The sequence below is a fragment of the Carcharodon carcharias genome, chromosome 19 (genome assembly GCF_017639515.1).
Source record: "Carcharodon carcharias isolate sCarCar2 chromosome 19, sCarCar2.pri, whole genome shotgun sequence".
NCBI classification, from domain to species: domain Eukaryota; kingdom Metazoa; phylum Chordata; class Chondrichthyes; order Lamniformes; family Lamnidae; genus Carcharodon; species Carcharodon carcharias.
In genome coordinates this window covers 115,467,169-115,482,520 of record NC_054485.1, presented here as the reverse complement: position 1 = coordinate 115,482,520, position 15,352 = coordinate 115,467,169, and the positions used below count along the sequence as shown (strand labels likewise).

Here is a 15,352-nt window from a genome sequence, read left to right as displayed (position 1 = left end):
AGAGAGGGAGAGAGGGAGAGTGGGAGAGTGGGAGAGAGGGAGAGAGGGAGAGTGGGAGAGAGGGAGAGTGGGAGAGAGGGAGAGTGGGAGAGAGGGAGAGTGGGAGAGTGGGAGAGAGGGAGAGAGGGAGAGTGGGAGAGTGGGAGAGAGGGAGAGAGAGAGAGAGGGAGAGTGGGAGAGTGGGAGAGTGGGAGAGAGGGAGAGAGGGAGAGTGGGAGAGTGGGAGAGAGGGAGAGTGGGAGAGTGGGAGCGAGGGAGAGAGAGAGAGAGAGGGAGAGTGGGAGAGTGGGAGAGTGGGAGAGTGGGAGAGAGGGAGAGAGGGAGAGAGGGAGAGAGGGAGAGTGGGAGAGTGGGAGAGTGGGAGAGTGGGAGAGAGGGAGAGAGGGAGAGAGGGAGAGTGGGAGAGTGGGAGAGAGGGAGAGTGGGAGAGTGGGAGCGAGGGAGAGAGAGAGAGAGGGAGAGTGGGAGAGAGGGAGAGTGGGAGAGTGGGAGAGAGGGAGAGAGGGAGAGAGGGAGAGTGGGAGAGTGGGAGAGAGGGAGAGAGGGAGCGTGGGAGCGAGGGAGAGAGGGAGAGTGGGAGAGTGGGAGAGAGGGAGAGAGGGAGAGAGGGAGAGAGGGAGAGTGGGAGAGTGGGAGAGTGGGAGAGAGGGAGAGAGGGAGAGTGGGAGAGTGGGAGCGTGGGAGAGAGAGAGAGAGGGAGAGTGGGAGCGTGGGAGAGAGGGAGAGTGGGAGAGAGGGAGAGAGGGAGAGAGGGAGAGAGGGAGAGTGGGAGAGTGGGAGAGTGGGAGAGTGGGAGAGAGGGAGAGTGGGAGAGTGGGAGCGAGGGAGAGTGGGAGAGTGGGAGCGAGGGAGAGTGGGAGAGTGGGAGAGAGGGAGAGTGGGAGAGAGGGAGAGTGGGAGAGTGGGAGAGAGGGAGAGTGGAAGAGTGGGAGCGTGGGAGAGAGGGAGAGAGGGAGAGTGGGAGAGAGGGAGAGAGGGAGAGTGGGAGAGTGGGAGAGTGGGAGAGAGGGAGAGTGGGAGAGAGGGAGAGTGGGAGCGTGGGAGCGTGGGAGAGAGGGAGAGTGGGAGAGTGGGAGAGTGGGAGAGAGGGAGAGTGGAAGAGTGGGAGCGTGGGAGAGAGGGAGAGTGGGAGAGTGGGAGAGTGGGAGAGAGGGAGAGTGGGAGAGTGGGAGAGTGGGAGAGAGGGAGAGTGGGAGCGTGGGAGAGAGGGAGAGTGGGAGAGTGGGAGAGTGGGAGAGAGGGAGAGTGTGTGAGTGTGTATGATCGTGTGAGTGTGTGTGGAGAAATACCCACCATGCTCTGTTCAAAATCTCAGACATTTCATCTTGGATCTCTCTGGCTCCCTGAATCTTCACCCCTCCATTATCTTAAACTCTCTGATGATACCAGCCCGTAATCAGCAATACACCCTGATGACAGAGCCTACATCTACCATGCCTGGTTCGCACACAAACCTCCTGCTTTTCCCTTTATCTGAAATAGACAATCAGAGAACAATATGCACACAGACAGAAGCCATTCGGCCCATTGTGTAAGTGCTAGCTGAAAGAGGGCGAGCCAGTCTAGTCCCACTCTCCAGCTCTTTCTCCTCAATCCTGTAAGTTACAACACCTCCAAGTGTTTTGTAAAGTGATTCGATGGTTCTGCTTCTACCAGCCTTTCAGACACCGAGTTCCAGACTTGGCCCCCACACCCCCAACCAGCCTCTGGGTGAAACCATCACTCCTCAACTCCCCGCTAATCCTTGCACCAATTATTTTCAATCTATGTAGCTCTTTCACCTCAGAGTCACAAGGTTAGGGTTCAGGTCCCACTCTAGACAGCAGCACAATCGTGTGAACAATCCCACTGAGAGTGCACCCAGGGACTAGGCTGCCAGACCTGAACTTTTCCGATATTGTTTCAGTATTCCATCACACTCCTGACTTGTGTCTTGTAGATGGTGGACAGACTTTGGGGAGTCAGGAGGTGAGTTACTCTCCACAGGATTCCCAGCCTCTGACCTGCTCTTGTAGCCACAGTATTTATATGGCTGGTCCAGTTCAGTTTCTGGTCAATGGTAACCCCCAGGATGTTGATAGTGGGGGATTCAGTGATGGTAATGCCATTCAACATCAAGGGGTGATGGTTGGATTCTCTCTTGTTGGAGATGATCATTGTCTGACACTTGTGTGGTGCAAATGTTACTTACCACTTGTCAGCTCAAGCCTGGATATTGTCCAGGTCTTGCTGCATTTGGACTGCTTCAGTATCTGAGGAGTTGTGAATGGTGCTGAACATTGTGCAATCATCAGTGAACATCCCCACTTCTGACCTTATGATGGAAGGAAGGTCATTGATGAAGCAGCTGAAGATGGTTGGGCCGAGGACACTACCCTGAGAAACTCCTGCAGTGATGTCCTGGAGCTGAGATGACTGACCTCCAACAACCACAACCATCTTCCTTTGTGCTGGGTATGACTCCAACCAGCGGAGAGTTTTCCCCTGATTCCCATTGACTCCAGTTTTGCTCGGGATCCTTGATGCCACACTCGGTCAAATGCTGCCTTGATGTCAAGGGCAGTCACTCTCACCTCACCTCAGGAGCTCAGCTCTTTTGTCCATGTTTGAACCAAGGCTGTAATGAGGTCAGGAGCTGAGTGACCCTGGCAGAACCCAAACTGGGCATCAGTCAGCAGGTTATTGCTAAGCAAGTGCCGCTTGATAGCACTGTTGATGACCCCTTCCATTACTTTACTGATGATGGAGAGTAAACTGATGGGGCAGTAATTGGCTGGGTTGGATCTGTCCTGCTTTTTGTGTACAGGACATACCTGGGCAATTTTCCACATAGCTGGGTAGATGCCAGTGTTGTAGCTGTACTGGAGCAGCTTGGCTAGGGGCACAGCAAGTTCTGGAGCACAAGTCTTCAGTACTATTGCTGGAATATTGTCAGGGCCCAGAGCCTTTGCAGTATCCAGTGCCTTCAGCTGTTTCTTGATATCATGTGGAGTGAATAGAATTGGCTGAAGACTGGAATCTGTGATGCTGGGGACCTCCGGAGGAGGCCGAGATGGATCATCCACTCGGCACTTCTGGCTGAAGATTGTAGCGAATGCTTCAGCCTTATCTGTTGCACTGATGTGCTGGGCTCCTCCATCATTGAGAATGGGGATATTTGTGGAGCCTCCTCCAGTGAGATGTTTAATTGTCCACCACATTCACAACTGGATGTGGCAGGACTGCAGAGTTTAGATCTGATCCATTGGTTGTGGGATCGCTTAGCTCTGTCTATCACTTGCTGCTTATGCTGTTTGGCACACAAGTATTCCTGTGTTATAGCTTCACCAGGTTGACACCTCATGTTTAGGTGTGTCTGGTGCTGCTCCTGACATGCCCTCCTGCACTCTTCATTGAACCAGGGTTGATCCCCTGGCTTGATGGTAATGGTAGAGTGGGGGATATGCTGGACCATGAGGTTACAGATTGTGTTCGAGTACAATTCTGCTGCTGCTGATGGCCCACAGCACCTCATGGATGCCCAGTCTGGAGTTGCTAGATCTGTTTGAAATCTATCCCATTTAGCATGGTGGCAGTGTCACACAACACGATGGAGGGTATCCTCAATGTGAAGGTGGGACTACATCTCCACAATGACTGTGCGGTGGTCACTCTTACTGATACTGTCATGGACAGATGTATCTGCAGCAGACAGGTTGGTGAGGATGAGGTCAAGTATGTTTTTCCCTCTTGTTGGTTCCCTCACCACCTGCTGCAGACCCAGTCTAGCAGCTATGTCCTTTAGGACTCGGCCAGCTCGGTCAGCAGTGGTGCTACCGAGACACTCTTGGTGATGGACATTGAAATCCCCCACCCAGAGTAGATTCTGTGCCCTTGCCACCCTCAGTGCTTCCCTCCTACAAGACAAGCACCTACCACCTATGTTCAATGTCATTACCATCACTGAATCTCCCACTATCAACATCCTGGGTGTTACCATTAACCAGAAACTGAACTGGACCAGCCATATAAATACTGTGGCTACAAGAGCAGGTCAGAGGCTGGGAATCCTGCGGTGAGTAACTCACCTCCTGACTCCCCAAAGTCTGTCCACCATCTACAAGGCACAAGTCAGGAGTGGGATGGAATACTCTCCTGGATGAGTGCAGCTCCCACAACACTCAAGAAGCTCAACGTCATCCAGGACAAAGCAGCCGTTTGATTGGCTCCCCATCCACAAACATTCACTCCCTCCACCACCGACACACAGTAGCAGCAGTGTGTGTACCGTCTACAAGATGCACTGCAGGAATTCGACAGCACATTCCAAACCCACGACCACTACCATCTAGAAGGACAAGGGCAACAGACAGATGGGAACACCACCACCTGGAAGTTCCCCTCCAAGTCACTCAGCATCCTGACTTGGAAATATATCACCATTCCTTCACTGTCGCTGGGTCCAAATCCTGGAACTCCCTCCCTAACAGCACTGTGGGTGTACCTACACCACACGGACAAAATCCTGGAACTCCCTCCCTAACAGCATGGTGGATGTACCTACACCACATGGACAAAATCCTGGAACTCCCTCCCTAACAGCACGGTGGGTGTACCTACACCACATGGACTGCAGCGGCTCAAGAAGGCAGCTCACCACCACCTTCTCAAGGGGCAATTAGGGATGGGCAATAAATGCTGGGTCCAGCCAGTGACACCCACATCCTGTGAGTGAATAAAAAAATGGCGTTCAACATGGAGAAGCAGTGATTCATCAGCTGAGGGAGGGTGGTAGATGGTAACCAGCAGGAGGATTCCTTGCCTGTCATGAAGCTATTAAATAACATTATTGGAAAACATTTTTTTAAATAGATGTTTAGCCTGTGGGTGTGTCTTAACTGGATTGAAGCCAGCGAGTCTGATATGTACTTGTTTTGAGATGTAAACAGGGAGACAGCACCATTTACATTTCTGTTTTGAATCGAACATTGAAGTTGGTGAAAGCAGACACCTATCTAGCTGCTACCAATCAATATGTTTATATTACTAATAAAATTGGTACTATGACAGGGGTTTTATTGTTAGAAGAGGCAGAGTTCAAAGAGGTTGGTGATACAATGAGAATTTACATTCAGTGGGGCTGGTCGGTATAATTTCAGTAGTTTGCGGGTGTGCAGAGCAGAGACAGTGTTAGATGAAAGCAGCTGTAAGCCCCCAACTGGCTCCACAGGAACCAAAGTGAAAATTAACCCCATTTGGAATTGGGACGGTGAAAATGCTTTGCCTGGTATCTGGGTAAGTCTATGGGGGCCGCTGCTGCCACAATGGAGATTAGTTTGGGAATTTGTTAGAAGTGATGACAGTTGGAATTGGAAGCCGTGTGTATATATTTTAAGATAAAAGCAAAAAACTGCAGATGCTGGAAATCCAAAACGAAAACAGAATTACCCGGAAAAACTCAGCAGGTCTGGCAGCATCTGCAGAGAGGAACAGCTAACATTTCGAGTCCGTATGACTCTTCAACAGAACTAAGGAAAACTAGGGAAGGGGGTGAAATATAAGCTGGTTTAAGGGGGGCGGACAAGTAGAGCTGGATAGAGGGCCAGTGATAGGTGGAAATAACCAGAAGATGTCACAGACAAAAGGACAAAGAGGTGTCTGTATGTGGCGGGGGGGTCTCTGCAGGGGGAGGGGGGGTCTCTGCAGGGGGAGGGGGGGTCTCTGTGGTGGGGGAGGGGAGGGGGGTCTCTGTGGGGTGGGGGGGGATGGGGGTCTCTGTGGTGGGGGAGGGGAGGATGCTGCCTGGTCTTGCTGTACCGGGGCCTGGGCTGCAGGTTATATCGGAGACCTCGAGGAGATCACTGCCAGGGGGATGAGGTGTAAAGGTCTGTACAGGGCGTTGGTGAGACCGCACCTGGAGCACCGCAGACAGTTCCAGTCTCCTTCCCCGAGGGAGAGACTCACACCGGAAGCAGATCAGAGAAGGTTCACTTGGCTGATCCCTGGGATGAAGTGGGTTGTCTGATCTCGCTGAGCAGGTTGAGCCTATCGCCACTGGCCTACCCAGCTCTGGCCATCCTCCTGTCCGAGCTGCTAACACCGTGTTCAACCCAAACCTTGAGCACAATGCTGGGGAACACTGTCGGAGGAGTCACAGGCTCCACGGCTGGGTAAACATCTCCAGTGGGGGTTTCCCCTCCCACCTCACATTCCAATGGAGCTTAAACAGCTGCCCACAAGAATTCATGTCTCCATTTCAACAGCCTGTAATTCACAGCAAGGAGGCGCTGATGATAAAGCTGCATTTCTGTCCACCTGACACAACATCAGAGTTCTCCAAATCCAAGACAGTCAGAGAGACCTACAGCACAGAGAAAGGCCCTTCGGCCCATCCAGTCTGCGCCGGTCAAACAAGTACCTAACTATTCTAATCCCATTTCCCAGCACTAGGCCCATTGCCTTGTATGTCATGTGGCATCGCAAGTGCCCATCCAAATACTTCTTAAATGTTATGAGGGTTTCGGCCTCTACCACCCTTTCAGGCAGTGAGTTCCAGATTCCCACCACCCTCTGGGTGAAAAAATTCTTCCTCACATCCCCTCTAAACCTCCTGCCCCTTACCTTCAATCTATGCCCCCTGGTTATTGATCCCTCCAGCAAAGGGAAAAGTTCCTTCCTGTCTACCCTATCTATGCCCCTCATAATTTTATACACCTCAATCATGTCCCCCCTCAATCTCCTCTGCTCCAGGGAAAATAACCCCCGTCTATCCAATCTCTTCTCGCAACTAGAACTCCCCAGCCCAGGCAACATCCTGGTAAATCTCCTCTGCTCTCTCTCTCGTGCAATCACATCCTTCCTATAATGCGGATTCCAGAACTGCACGCAATACTCTAGCTGTGGCCTAACCAGTGTTTTATACAGTTCCAGCATAACCTCCCTGTTATTATATTCTATGCCTCGGCTAATAAAGGCAAGGATCCCATATGCCTTCTTAACCACCTTATCTACCTGTCCCACTACCTTAAGGGACCAGTGGACATGCACACCAAGGTCTCTCTGATCCTTGGTACTTCCCAGGGTCCTACCATTCATCCTGCATTCCCGTGCCTTGTTTGTCCAGCCCAAGTGCATCACCTCACACTTATCTGGATTAAATTCCATTTGCCGCTGACCAGCCCGTCTATATCCTCCTGTAACCTAAGTCTATCCTCCTCACTATTTACCACCCCACCAATTTTCATGTCATCTGTGACCTTACTGAACAACTCTCCTACATTCAAGTCTAAATCGTTTATATATACCACAAACAGCAAGGGACCCAACACCGATCCCTGTGGAACCCCACTGGACACAGGCATCCAGTCACAAAAACACCCCTCGACCATCACCCTCTGCTTCCTGCCACTCAGCCAATTCTGGATCCAATTTGCCTTGGATCCCATGGGCTCTTCCCTTCGTTATCAGTCTCCCATGTGGGACCTTATCAAAAACCTTGCTGAAGTCCTAGTAGACTACCTCAAATGCATTGCCCTCATCTACACACCTGGTCACCTCTTTGAAAAATTCAATGAAGTATTTTTGTAGGGTTGACTGTGATAATGGGGGAACTCTGGCAGCCAATCTGTGCACAGGAAGATCCCACAAGCAGCAACATGATGATGAGGTTTTTGTTTGTTGGAACCATACAGGTCGTTCAGCCCATTGTGGTTTTAGACAGTACAACCTGCCCCACTTCACCCCACACCACAACCTTCCTCCGTCAAATCCCCCCCTATAAGATACCCCCTCCAAGTATTCATCCAATTCTCTATTTGGAGGTTACTGTTCAATCTGCTTCCACCTCCCTTTCAGACCGAGTTCCTGGTCACAATAACTCACTTCGTAAAAACGATTCACATCTGGCCAATGGCCTTCACTCTCACATCTCTGCTCATCGGCCCTCTGGTCACTGGTCGAGGGAGAGATATCGGACCCAGGACATGAAGGTGGAGTCTCCAGCTCCTCCTACAGGACAGCCCAACGTTTCATATCAACCCAGGAGAGCTTTCATTTAATATCTCATCCAACAGACAGTGCAGCACTCCCTCAGTACTAACCCTCTGACAGTGCAGCACTCCCTCAGTACTGACCCTCTGACAGTGCAGCACTCCCTCAGTACTGACCCTCTGACAGTGCAGCACTCCCTCAGTACTGACCCTCTGACAGTGCAGCACTCCCTCAGTACTGACCCTCTGACAGTGCAGCACTCCCTCAGTACTGACCCTCTGACAGTGCAGCACTCCCTCAGTACTGACCCTCTGACAGTGCAGCACTCCCTCAGTACTGACCCTCTGACAGTGCAGCACTCCCTCAGTACTGACCCTCTGACAGTGCAGCACTCCCTCAGTACTGACCCTCTGACAGTGCAGCACTCCCTCAGTACTGACCCTCTGACAGTGCAGCACTCCCTCAGTACTGACCATCTGACAGTGCGGCACTCCCTCAGTACTGACCCTCTGACAGTGCAGCACTCCCTCAGTACTGACCCTCTGACAGTGCGGCACTCCCTCAGTACTGACCCTCTGACAGTGCGGCACTCCCTCAGTACTGACCCTCTGACAGTACAGCACTCCCTCAGTACTGACCCTCTGACAGTGCAGCACTCCCTCAGTACTGACCCTCTGACAGTGCAGCACTCCCTCAGTACTGACCCTCTGACAGTGCGGCACTCCCTCAGTACTGACCCTCTGACAGTGCAGCACTCCCTCAGTACTGACCCTCTGACAGTGCGGCACTCCGTCAGTACTGACCCTCTGACAGTGCGGCACTCCCTCAGTACTGACCCTCTGACAGTGCGGCACTCCCTCAGTACTGACCCTCTGACTGTGTGGCACTCCCTCAGTACTGCACTGGGAGTGTCAGTGTATATTTTGTTTCCCAGACTCTGTAGCGGGTCTTGAACACAGGACCTCTTGAGGGGGACAGTGTCTCACCCTTGGCACCTTTACAAGGTCTGGTTGCTGTGGCATTGACCGGAGAACGAATGTGTAGCCCTTTCCCCATCCCCCTCCCCCTTACCCGTGCATCTCTCCCCATTCCCCCCTCTTACCTGTACCCTTCTCCCCATGCTCCCCTCTTACCTGTACCCTTCTCCCCATGCTCCCCTCTTACCTGTACCCCTCTCCCCATCCCCCCTGTAACCTGTACCCTTCTCCCCATGCCCCCCTCTTACCTGTACCCTTCTCCCCATGCTCCCCTCTTACCTGTACCCTTCTCCCCATGCTCCCCTCTTACCTGTACCCTTCTCCCCATGCTCCCCTCTTACCTGTACCCTTCTCCCCATGCTCCCCTCTTACCTGTACCCTTCTCCCCATGCCCCCCTGTAACCTGTACCCTTCTCCCCATGCCCCCCTCTTACCTGTACCCTTCTCCCCATGCCCCCCTCTTACCTGTACCCTTCTCCCCATGCTCCCCTCTTACCTGTACCCTTCTCCCCATGCTCCCCTCTTACCTGTACCCTTCTCCCCATGCTCCCCTCTTACCTGTACCCTTCTCCCCATCCCCCCTGTAACCTGTACCCTTCTCCCCATGCCCCCCTCTTACCTGTACCCTTCTCCCCATGCCCCCCTCTTACCTGTACCCTTCTCCCCATGCCCCCCTCTTACCTGTACCCTTCTCCCCATGCTCCCCTCTTACCTGTACCCTTCTCCCCATGCTCCCCTCTTACCTGTACCCTTCTCCCCATGCCCCCCTCTTACCTGTACCCAACACCTTGGAGTGCAGCCAGCCCAGGGAAGCTCTAAGGTCCGCTGGGTTCCCCTGGGAAGTGGGGTCCACTTTGACAGAGCTGGTCACCTCCATCCCCTGGACCTCAGGCTCCTCCAGCCTCAGCTCCCTCTGCCTGTTGCTGTTCCTGTTCCTCTTCCTCTTCCCTCTCCCTCTCCCACTCTCATTCCAGCACAGGAAAAAAAGTTTGGCCAGAACTTCTGCGAAACTCTTCACCCCGCCCCAACCGGAGGTCCCGCCCCCCTGCTCCCTGATTGGCCCCGTTCTGGCTCTGGCCTGTCATTGGTGGGTGCGCCTGTCCCTCAGCCAATCGCTGGCCTTGTACCCAAATTAGGGAAGAGCAGCCCCTTTGCGGGTGATTCCTGTTCACATCTGTTAGTCATCTGGCTGAAACTTCCAACACCGAGTGATTGTCAAGAGAACATTTCCCATCAGAGACTCAGTTTGTGTTTAAATCAAAGTTAATGGGATCCCTGCATTGAACCAATACAATCCCAGCACTTTTAACATTCATTCACAGGATGGGGGTGTCGCTGGCTGGACCCAAAACTTATTGCCCATCCCTAATTGCCCCATGAGAAGGTGGTGGGTGAGCTGCCTTTTCAATGCGCTGCAGTCCATGTGGTGTAGGTACACCCACAGTGCTGTTAGGGAAGGAGTTCCAGGATTTTGTCCGTGTGGTGTAGGTACACCCACAGCGCTGTTAGGGAGGGAATTCGAGGATTTTGTCCGTGTGGTGTAGGTACACCCACAGTGCTGTTAGGGAGGGTGTTCCAGGATTTTGTCCGTGTGGTGTAGGTACACCCACAGCGCTGTTAGGGAGGGAGGTCCAGGAAAATGTCCGTGTGGTGTAGGTACACCCACAGTGCTGTTAGGGAGGGAGTTCCAGAAATTTGTCCATGTGGTGTAGGTACACCCACAGTGCTGTTAGGGAGGGAGGTCCAGGAAAATGTCCGTGTGGTGTAGGTACACCCACAGTGCTGTTAGGGAGGGAGTTCCAGGATTCAGTCCTTGTGGTGTAGGTACACCCACAGCGCTGTTAGGGAGGGAGTTCCAGGAAAATGTCCGTATGGTGTAGGTACACCCACAGTGCTGTTAGTGGGGGAGTTCCAGGATTTTGTCCATGTGGTGCAGGTACACCCACAGTGCTGTTAGTGGGGGAGTTCCAGGATTTTTACCGTGTTGTGTAGATACACCCACAGTGCTGTTAGGGAGGGAGTTCCAGGATTTTGTCCATGTGGTGTAGGTACACCCACACTGCTGTTAAGGAGGGAGTTCCTGGATTTTATCAATGTGGTGTAGGTACACCTACAGAGCTGTTAGGGAGGGAGTTCCAGGACTTTTTCCATGTGGTGTAGGTACATACACATGGCTGTTAGTGAGGGACTTCCTGGATGTTGTCCATGAGGTGTAGGTACACCCACAGTGCTGTTAGTGAGGGACTTCCTGGATGTTGTCCATGAGGTGTAGGTACACCCACAGTGCAGTTAGGGAGGGAGTTCCAGGAAAATGTCCGTGTGGTGTAGGTACTCCCACAGAGCTGTTAGGGAGGGAGTTCCAGGAAAATGTCCGTGTGGTGTAGGTACTCCCACAGTGCTGTTAGGGAGTGAGTTCCTGGATGTTGTCCATGACGTGTAGGTACACCCACAGTGCTGTTAGGGAGGGAGTTCCAGGATTTTGTCCGTGTGGTGTAGGTACACCCACAGTGCTGCTAGGGAGGGAGTTCCAGGATTTTGTCCGTGTGGTGTAGGTACACCCACAGTGCTGTTAGGGAGGGAATTCCAGGATTTTGTCCATGTGGTGTAGGTACACACACAGTGCTGTTACGGAGGGAGTTCCAGGATTTTGTCCATGTGGTGTAGGTACATCCACAGTGCTGTTAGGGACTGAGATCCAGCATTTTGTCCGTGTGGTGTAGGTACACCCACAGTGCTGATAGGGAGGGAGTTCCAGGAATGAGTCCGTGTGGTGTAGGTACACCCACAGTGCTGTTAGGGAGGGAGTTCCAGGATTTTGTCCATGTGATGTAGGTACATCCACAGCGCTGTTCGGGAGAGAGGTCCTGGATTTTGTCCGAGTGGTGTACGTACACCCACAGCGCTGTTAGGGAGGGAGATCCAGGATTTTGTCCATGTGGTGTAGGTACACCCACAGTGCTATTAGGGATGGAGTTCCAGGATTTTGTCCATGTGGTGTAGGTACACCCACAGTGCTGTTAGGGAGGGAGATCCAGGATTTTGTCCATGTGGTGTAGGTACACCCACATAGCTTTTAAGGATGGAGTTCCAGGATTTTCTCCTCGTGATGTAGTTACACCCACAGTGCTGTGAGGGATGAATTTCCAGGCTTTTGACCGTTTGGTGTAGGTACACCCACAGTGCTGATGGGGAGGGAGTTCCAGGATTCAGTCCTTGTGGTGTAGGTACACCCACAGTGCTGATAGGGAGGGAGTTCCAGGATTCAGTCCTTGTGGTGTAGGTACACCCACAGTGCTGTTACGGAGGGAGTTCCAGGATTTTGTCCATGTTGTGTAGGTACACCCACAGCGCTGTTAGGGAGGGAGATCCAGCATTTTGTCCAAGTGGTGTAGGTACACCCACAGTGCTGTTAGGGAGGGACTTCCTGGATGTTGTCCATGTGGTTTAGGTAAACCCACAGTGCTGCAAGGGAGGGAGTTCCAGGAAAATTTCCATGTGGTGTAGGTACACCCACAGTGATGTTAGGGATGGATTTCCGGGATTTTGTCCGTGTGGCTTAGGTACACCCACACTGCTGTTAGGGAGGGAGTTCCAGGCTTTTGTCCGTGTGGTGTAGGTACACCCACAGTGCTGTTAGGGAGGGAGTACCAGGATTTTGTCCGTGTGGTGTAGGTACACACAGTGCTGTTAGGGAGGGAGTACCAGGATTTTGTCCGTGTGGCGTAGGTACACCCACAGTGCTGTTAGGGAGGGAGTTCCAGGCTTTTGTCCGTGTGGTGTAGGTACACCCACAGTGCTGTTAGGGAGGGAGTACCAGGATTTTGTCCGTGTGGTGTATGTACACCCACAGTGCTCTTAGGGAGGAAGTTCCAGGAATTTGTCCCTGTGATGTAGGTACACCCACAGTGCTGTTAGGGAGGGAGTTCCAGGATTTTGTCCGTGTGATGTAGGTACACCCACCGCGCTGTTAGGCAGGGATTTCCAGGATTTTGTCCGTGTGGTGTAGGTACACCCACAGTGCTGTTAGGGACGCAGTTCCAGGATTTTCTCCATGTGGTGTAGTTAAACCCGCGATGCTGTTAGGGAGGGAGTTCCTGGAAAATGTCCGTGTGGTTTACGAGCACCGACAGCGCTGTTAGGGAAAGAGTTCCTGGAAAATGTCCGTGTGGTGTAGGTACACACACAGTGCTGTTAGGGAGGGAGTTCCAGGATTTTGTCCATGCGGTGTAGGTACACCCAGAGTGCTATTAGGGAGGGAATTCCAGGATTTTGTCCGTGTGGTGTAGGTACACACACAGAGCTGTTAGGGCGGCAGTTCCAGGATTTTGTCCGTGTGGTGTAGATACACCCACAGTGCTGTTAGGGAGAGAGTTCCAGCAGTTTGTCCGTGTTGTGTAGGTACACCCACTGTGCTGTTAGGGAGGGAGTTCCAGGATTTTGCACGTGTGGTGTAGTTACTCCCACAGTGCTGTTAGGGAGGGAATTCCAGGATTTTGTCCCTGTAGTGTAGGTAGACCCACAGCGCTGTTAGGGATGGAGTTCCAGGATTTCATCCATGTGGTGTAGGTAGACCCACAGTGCTGTTAGGGAGGGAGTTCCAGGATTTTGTCCATGTGGTGTAGGTACTCCCACAGTGCTGTTAGGGAGGGAGTTCCAGGATTTTGTCCGTGTGGTGTAGGTACACCCACAGTGCTGTTAGGGAGGGAGTTCCAGGATTTTGTCCATGTGGTGTAGGTACACCCACAGTGCTGTTAGGGATGGAGTTCCAGGATTTCATCCATGTGGTGTAGGTACACCCAGAGTGCTGTTAGGGAGGGAGTTCCAGGATTTTGTCCATGTGTTGAAGGTACTCCCACAGCGCTGTTAGGGAGAGAGTTCAAGCATTTGTCCATGTGGTGTAGGTACACCCACAGTGCTGTTAGGGATGGAGTTCCAGGATTTCATCCATGTGGTGTAGGTACACCCAGAGTGCTGTTAGGGAGGGAGTTCCAGGATTTTGTCCATGTGTTGAAGGTACTCCCACAGCGCTGTTAGGGAGAGAGTTCAAGCATTTGTCCATGTGGTGTAGGTACACCCACCGTGCTGTTAGGGAGTGAGTTCCAGGATTTTGTCCATGTGGTGTAGGTACACCCACAGTGCTGTTAGGGAGGCAGTTCCTGGATTTTGTGCTTGTGGTGTAGGTACACCCACAGTTCTGTTAGGGAGCGAGTTCCAGGATTGAGTCCGTGTGGTGTAGGTACACCCACAGTGCTGTTAGGGAGCGAGTTCCAGGTTTGAGTCCGTGTGGTGTAGGTACACCCACAGTGCTGTTAGGGAGCGAGTTCCAGGTTTGAGTCCGTGTGGTGCAGGTACACCCTCAGTGCTGTTAGGGAGGGAGTGCCAGGATTTTGTTAATGTGGAACAAAAACAGTATTACCTGGAAAAACTCAGCAGGTCTGGCAGCATCGGCGGAGAAAAAAAGAGTTGACATTTCGAGTCCTCATGACCCTTCGACAGAACTTGCATTCGAGTGCAAATGCAAGTTCTGTCGAAGGGTCATGAGGACTCGAAATGTCAACTCTTTTCTTCTCCGCCGATGCTGCCAGACCTGCTGAGTTTTTCCAGGTAATTCTGTTTTTGTTTTGGATTTCCAGCATCCGCAGTTTTTTTGTTTTTATTTTTGTTAATGTGGTGTAGGTACACCCACAGTGCTGTTAGGGAGGGAGTTCCAGGACTTTTTCCGTGTGGTGTAAGTACATCCACAGTGCAGTTAGGGAGGGAGTTCCAGGATTTTGACCGTGTGGTGTGGGTACACCCACAGTGCTGTTAGTGAGGGAGTTCCAGTATTTTGTCCGTGTGGTGTAGGTACACCCACAGTGCTGTTAGTGAGGGTGTTCCAGGATTTTGTCCGTGTGGTGTAGGTACACCCACAGCGCTGTTATTGAGGGAGTTCCAGGATTTTATCCATTTGGTGTAGGTACACCCACAGGGCTGTTAGGGAGGCAATTCCAGGGATTTGTCCGTGTGGTGTAGGTACACCCACAGGGCTGTTAGGGAGGGAATTCCAGGATTTTGTCCCTGTGATGTAGGTACACCCACAGTGCTGTTAGGGAGGGAGTTCCAGGATTTTGTCCCTGTGATGTAGGTACACCCACAGTGCTGTTAGGGAGGGAGTTCCAGGATTTTGTCCGTGTGATGTAGGTACACCCACAGCGCAGTTAGGGAAGAGGTTCCAGGATTTTGTCCGTGTGGTGTAGTTACACCAACAGTGCTGTTAAGGAGGGATTTCCTGGATTTTGTCCGTGTGGTGTAGGTACACCCACAGTGCTGTTAGGGAGGGAGTTCCAGAATTTTGTCCCTGAGGTGTAGGTACACCCACAGTGCAATTAGGGTTGGAGTTCCAGGATTTTGTCCGTGTGGTGTAGGTA

At 52.2% G+C, this 15,352-nt stretch overlaps 1 protein-coding gene across 2 annotated transcripts in view; it reads right to left on the bottom strand.

Moving 5' to 3' along the window:
• Nucleotides 1-9,950, bottom strand: part of LOC121291862 — a 140,686-nt gene extending 130,736 nt beyond the window's left edge. For both annotated transcript variants that reach the window (XM_041213474.1, XM_041213475.1), the window contains exon 1: nt 9,720-9,950. In XM_041213474.1, the coding sequence (XP_041069408.1) occupies nt 9,720-9,822 (103 nt within the window). In that variant the 5' untranslated portion in view covers nt 9,823-9,950. The remainder of the gene's footprint in view (nt 1-9,719) is intronic.
• Between the last annotated feature and the right edge of the window lie 5,402 nt (nt 9,951-15,352).